At 45.0% G+C, this 6469-nt stretch overlaps 1 protein-coding gene across 3 annotated transcripts; it reads left to right on the forward strand.

Moving 5' to 3' along the window:
• Positions 1-1283: 1283 nt before the first annotated feature.
• On the forward strand, positions 1284-5171 carry LOC119325476 (CASP-like protein 5A2). Of its 3 annotated transcripts, none has more exons than XM_037599219.1 (4): positions 1284-1550; positions 1836-2112; positions 2182-2317; positions 2406-5171. In XM_037599219.1, the coding sequence occupies exons 2-4, from the start codon at positions 1988-1990 to the stop codon at positions 2631-2633; spliced, it is 489 nt and encodes a 162-aa protein (XP_037455116.1). In that variant the 5' UTR covers positions 1284-1550; positions 1836-1987; the 3' UTR covers positions 2634-5171. The 3 variants fall into 3 exon arrangements, with proteins under 3 accessions (XP_037455116.1, XP_037455117.1, XP_037455118.1); XM_037599220.1 differs by having other exon boundaries at positions 1839-2112; XM_037599221.1 differs by lacking the exon at positions 1836-2112.
• The last annotated feature ends 1298 nt before the right edge of the window (positions 5172-6469 follow it).

A 6469-nucleotide genomic window follows, 5' to 3' on the forward strand; every position in this document is an offset into this window, starting at 1 on the left:
CTAGAGATATGCTGGAAGTGATATGGGAGTAGATTTTTCGACATGGACTTGTATGGCGGCATTCTGTATAAAACGAAATACAGGGGCGCCCAGCCAGCTGGATAAGAGGAACATAAGGGTTGGCCAATTCTCCACAGTAGAGTGCTGCCCCAACTATCCACATCGACGTGTATAAAGAGAGTGATGCTTGCAGACCAAAGCTTGCTCTTGCAGGAGAAGCAACCTCTTCACTGACAAAGAAAGGAAGGAGAGAGATAACAACAAAAAGAAGTAAGAGCAGCCTACGAGAAAAGTATACAAAGCGGACCTACTAAGGGCATTTCAAACTGCGTGAAGCAAAAGCACACGAGGAAGCATGAAGTAAATTTCTTGGGTACTAAGGGCCTGTTATTTCTAAAAAAATAGGGTCCGTTCTGAATATATCAAGCTTCCAAAATCGTCAGAGAGAATTCAGCCCGAACGGTTTTGCGGAGAGAAGCTATTTTCACGAAGTGTTACTACAGAGAATTGAACCATCGACCTTCTGCATCAAGGGAGGCAACAATAACCACCGTGCCACCTAGCTCTTTGTGATAAGTTTGCATCTTTTTTTCCTTTCTTCTTTTGCCCGTCCTTTTTCCCGTTTTCCAATTATATTTTTCAAATTCGAGCACTTTTCTTTTCTACAAAAATGGATGATCTTTTTCAAATTCAATGGAAATTTTTCATATTCGAAGAATTTTTTCAAATTCGATGAACTTTTTCCAAATTCCATTACCATTTTTTGAATTTGATGAGCTTTTTTTTCAAATTGATGAACTTTTTTCGAATTCGATGAACTTTTTCCAAATGCCATGAACTTTTTTTGAATTCGATGAATTTTCCCAAATTCCATGAACTTTTTTGAATTTGATGAACTTTTTTTCGAATTTGTGAACTATTTTTGAGTTTGATGAACTTTTTTTGAATTGAATTAATTCTTTTTGAATTCGATGAACTTTTTTAATTCGATGATTTTTTTTTCGAAATCGATGAACTTTTTTCTCATAACAAGAGTACGTACTATAGCAAACCGGTTGGTTTCCCTAAAAAATCAGTACATACTCTAGCAAATTTTGGAGAGAAAAAGAAAAACGAGACAAGCGATCGAGCGAGCGGCTGGGGCCAGCGAGCGTTGTTGGGCCTGACCAGGCAAGCGACGCAGCGGGCGCTGCGTTCGCCGCCACTGCAAAGGAGAATGCCACCGCAAAGAAAAACGTTCCGGCCTTCTCTTCCTCGCTCGAACAGCTATACCCATCCCACAGCGCAATATCTCTCCCTCTCTCTCGTTCTGTTCCTCACGAAGCCCTCACCGCCGCCGTGCCCGCCCTCCCCCCCGCGTCGCCGGCCGGAACTGCTCTTCCGCGTACAGATCCGGCCTTCCCAGGCCTTGTCCCTACGATTCCCGTACTCGCCGCCGCCGTTACCGCCGTAAGGGAGGAGCAGCGCACCCCCACGCCAATGACGGCCGAGACGCCCTCCCGAGCAGGAGCAGCATCCCGGCGGCCGAGCCCCCTCCGCCAAACCTCAACGTGAGCTCCATTGCCTTCTTCACTATGTTCTGCATGGTAGTTAGCATTTTTGGGTCCTATAGGTTGTACTGTTGATGCAAATTGGGTGCTATGGCTGCTGAATGTGTAAATGTTTTGTTAGCTGTATAGTGCTATATGTGTGAAAGCAACGTATGTGTGCACTAGGTTGCTGATGAATGTGCAATTTTTATTCGTACTGCTGAATGTGCTATATGTGTGAAAGCAACGTATATGTGTGCAAAAATTTTGGTGGCTATGTGTGCATCAATTCTGCCATGTGTGTAGTAGGTTGCTGCTGAATGTGAGAAGCCAAGTTCAGAAGCCGAATCCGGGAAGTTTTAGAGAAGTGGAGATCAGAACAGGCCTTAGGCACTCTGAGTCCTGACTCCCTTGCCAACCTGAGCGCTGCCAACATATTAAGCCGTGCACAGTTTTCGATGGCACTCGCACCACGACCACTGGCCACCACAGTTTTCGGCTGCCGGATGATGGCGGTCGTTCTGCAGGCCGCAGCCTTGACTTGCGTTGTGCTCGCAGGCAACCTCTGGTTCTCGACATTCATGTATGCTACTATATCACCTCTCTGGCTTCTTCTAGCTATCTGTTCAACCAACACCACTTTGTCATGCAGATTCCTCAAGGCTATCCTGGCGGCGGAGCTGGCCTTGAATGCGGCGCGACTGATCTACGACGCGGCGCAGGTCTTCTTCCAGAAACCGCTGCCGGCCTTCCGCTGTGAGATGATGGGGCTTGTCGCCGCTGACTGGGTACCGTATAGTAGCATCCTTTTTCATGCTCGCCGGCTCACGCAACCATATCTGTCAACCTACGTGTGTGTGCATGCATGGATTGCAGGTGATTATGCTCCTCCTTTTCGCTGCTGGGTCGAGCTCCCTCGCTGTGGAGGACTTCGTCGAGAACAACATGAGGCGTTGCGCGTTGCTGCAGCCCGGGACGTGCGAGCGGTACAAGGCCGCCGGCGTACTTACCCTGCTGGCGTGGGCTTTCACTGTCCCGGTGGCCTGCGTTATGCTCCGTCTGCAAAGGATCTGGGATGAAGACGCCGCCGCCACTGATGCATGATGGGCGGTCAACTTCTACCTAAGAAAGTAAGCATGAGAGATTTATTTGATACTAGTACTTAGTAAATAGTTTAGTTTGGCTACTATCGCTACGACGTCACCATGTGTACGTACGTGTAGACGTACTACCCCCTATGATTATGACTAGGAAACATGCCCATGCGTTGCAACGGGAAAGAAAAAACCTGTTGTTGCCGCCACCGCCCGCTCTGCCTGTCACTTCGGCCAGGCCACAGGGTACACATGCGCCAGGCCCAGCAGAGCCATTGGCCTTCGTCTCCCTCAGGTGGGAGTAGAGAAAGCATATGAAGAAGGATAAACTTGTGGAATTAGTCCGGATGCAGATATGCGGTGCCCATTCGATCATCCACTCCTAATACCGATGACACCTATGCATGACGCAACCTTTCATAATGATAGGTATATAATGCAATTACTCTAAATTGTGTGCATTTCAAATCTTCCAATTTAAGGTTTTATACATTTTTCATAATCTTCCGGATGTAAAACTCACTTATTTTTGAATTAACTCCTTTTAAATACAAAACTTGATTTTGAAATTTGAAGAAGAGAAGCTATACTAAAAATTGCTAGAAATACTTCAGAATGTATTATTATGGTGTTGCATTGAACCAGGAAACCCTTATGAGAATTTCCTATATTTTATGTTGAATTTTGAACCTCCAAATAACTTAGATACATGATTTGTTGATTTGAAGCACAATACATATATAAAAAGGAAATAGACCCATTGTTACCTGTTTGCCCCAAAAGTAGCCATCGATCTAAAATCCATGAGAAAAAGATCCTGCCTCCATTAATAAAATTATCCCAATTTAAAATCCATGAAAAAAAATCTTGCATCCATAAATAAATAAATAAAAATTCTCCCAGACCCCTCCTTTTCACAGGCAGCAGCTCGACCAGCGCTAACATTGACCCCCGGGCCCCAACCCAGAGCGCCGTAGCCACGTGGTGCGCACGAGGTCCCTTTCTCTCAAGGCGAAAAGAGCTTTATTTATCAACTGGTAACATGAGTTTTACAATCAAGGATTACAGGCTCTCTAAGAGCATCTCCAACAGGCGCGCTATAAACGCACCGCGTGGAAAAAGTAGTGGTTTTAGCGCGCGCGCTACCGTTCCCGGCGCTCCAGCGGACGCGCAAAAACCGCGCGCGCGGCATATCTATAATACCTAAATAGTTCATCCCCACTATGCTATTTTTCTTGACATGCAGCCTATCCACCTCAGCAGCCCTGCCACATCAACATTTCATTACTCGCTTACAGATGGGTCCGACCACCACAGCAGCCCTGCCACATCAACTTCTGTTACTGCTTAACCGGCGAACATAACTATCTCTCTCTCTGCCTCCCTTGATAGAACCGGCCATCTCCCTGTCTTTAACGCTGTTCTTTCCTATCCCCACTAAATTATTACGCCTCTTCCTTCTCCACTTTGCTCCCCTGGCTCTTCCTTCTCCATTTAATCCCCTCGCCTGCCTTCTCCATTGTCGATCCACTTAGAAGAGAGATAGATCTCAAGTGCACTTTGTCTTCCCTGGCACACTTGCCCGCACACTCCACCAAAATCAGACGCAAAAAAGGGAGATCCAATCCAAAGGAAGAAGAATGGTGATGGATCTGACATTAGTTGGCTGGGTAGTACACACCGAGGAGGGACGCATCAATTGGCTCCCGTACAGTTCGTGTGGCAGGGCGCTTCTCTCTCCTCCGTGTGCTCTTTTTCCCCACTACTTGCACCAGATCAAGGAAAGAAGCAAGGCCACTTGATATTGTTTCGTTCCACCAAGTCAACTTGATATTGTGGGGAGTAATTTCTCTTCCCCATTAGTTCCTCCTCCCGGGTCGGGTCTTTCCTCATGGGTCGTGGTGAATGTGTGCTATCTCTAAACTCAGTCTCCGGGAAATTAGATGGCCGACAAGCGATGGCTCGATGTGTGGTGAATTGATGACAGTTCTCCATTCTCTATTCTTTTTTTGTATTATTAATGATTAATTTAGACCTTAGTTCGTCTTCAACAGAAAGTCGGAAACAGTACTGCTTCAGCCTTGATGATGTTTATTGGTATATGGTTGTATTAGTAAGGAGGGGTATCTGAGTATCTCTTCAATCAGTCGTGTTAGAACTGGACTGTACAGGAGTGCTTGCAGGGGAAAATCAGTCGTGTGCAACTGGAATCTCGGTTTGTCTTTGATCGCTTATTCTGTAGTATTCCCTTGGATGAACTACAGTACACATTAATTCATTTCAGTTATCAATTATTATCACTCTGCTTCATAAGCTATCTAACTGGTATTTGTTTACTTGCCAAATTACTATTTGTATATGTATATTCAGGGAGATGAGGTGTTCTCTTTCTTTTGCAATACTACGAGGATGGCACATTCAGTTCAGATATGCCACTTGGCAGAAACACTTTCTTTACAGTTTTTGTACTAATTTTTGTGATGAAACATATCATGTTTGTTCTCTTATTTTTGGCTGAAAATCAATTGAGAACATGCTAATTCCATAATCATCGTGTATCATTCCAGCATGCTACGAAGGATACTACCCAGTTGGTATATGCAACTCCCATAAAATGCAAGAGAAATGTACTTTTGGTAGTTCTAGTCACTTGGGAGCTTATTTTATTCTAAGGTGAAAAAAGGCCCGTCACTTTCTTCTGAATCAAGTATCATATCAGGTTGCTTACCTACATGTTTTGCCCAACACTGGAAACAATAGATTTATGCTTTGTTTCTCTGGAAAGTTACTATGGATTGGGTTGGATATATATATGGATTGGTAGTGTTGAATCATTATGCAATTCATGACTTGATTTATCTTGCCTGTTTCTTCTACAATAAACATTATCAGGTAAACATAGTTAATTGATTGTCATAATCATAAGATCACATTAAAGCGGCAATCAACTCCTTTTAAACTTTTTTTGGATTTTTTTATTTGGATGTTACTAAAGAAATGACTACTAAGGTCTGAATGATACGAAAAAGGTAATCTTTTGCAGTATATCATTTGGCCAACACATTACCAATGCACTTATGGACTACATTACCCTTTTTTTGAAATATGATGTAGTTATATCCAAGTTCAAACAAACATATATCTTATATACTCCTTGCATGGTTTCACTATTTCTCACTCTATAAAGCCAAGCGTATATAGTGCTAAAAAATCCCCGCAGCAACGCGCGGGGTATTCATCTAGTGTAATTCAGCGCGCGGGCAGAAACCCCATCGTGCGCCGCTTATTTGCTGCGCCCGCTCCCGCGCGCTGGACTCTCGAGCGCTCGCTCGCAAACTCCACCTACCCATCCAGCCGCGCCATCGCCTGTTCCACCCCATTTTTTCGGCGACCGTTCCGGCGGTTCCCCGGTCTCTTCCCGCGCGGTCGCGGCTTCCTCCCTCTCTCTCTAGTCAGCGCCGCCCGTCGCGCGCGGTAGTCTCCGACGAATAGCGCCCGGCCGCCCGCCGTCGCGTTGGCGCCCGCAAGGTGTTTGACAAAAGGCCCGCAAGGTATGTATTGCTTCCAACTTCCACATTTTTACATGAAATTTGGTGCATGTTGTTTATAGCCTAGTTTTGAACATTTTATTAGATGAGTTCGTCATATGACTCTTCTGAAGAAGAATTTGATATGGAAGAGGAGGAGGATCTTGCAATGATCCTAACTATGCACATCAATAAAAAAATCGAAGCACGGTGGTTCGGTTATGGGTCGGCAAAATTTTTGGAGGGATAGGATTGATGCCCACAACAGATTGATGAGGCACTATTTTGTGGAGAATCCCACGTACCCCGAGTCGTACTT

The sequence above is a fragment of the Triticum dicoccoides genome, chromosome 6B, assembly GCF_002162155.2.
Source record: "Triticum dicoccoides isolate Atlit2015 ecotype Zavitan chromosome 6B, WEW_v2.0, whole genome shotgun sequence".
Classification (NCBI taxonomy): domain Eukaryota; kingdom Viridiplantae; phylum Streptophyta; class Magnoliopsida; order Poales; family Poaceae; genus Triticum; species Triticum dicoccoides.

Bases quoted from the DNA above. Each gene is read 5' to 3' on its own strand.
- LOC119325476 (XM_037599219.1), top strand. From the start codon at position 1,988: ATGGCACTCGCACCACGACCACTGGCCACCACAGTTTTCGGCTGCCGG. The intron at 2,113-2,181 runs GTATGCTACTAT...TTTGTCATGCAG, and splicing joins CTCTGGTTCTCGACATTCAT to ATTCCTCAAGGCTATCCTGG. The intron at 2,318-2,405 runs GTACCGTATAGT...CATGGATTGCAG, and splicing joins GGCTTGTCGCCGCTGACTGG to GTGATTATGCTCCTCCTTTT.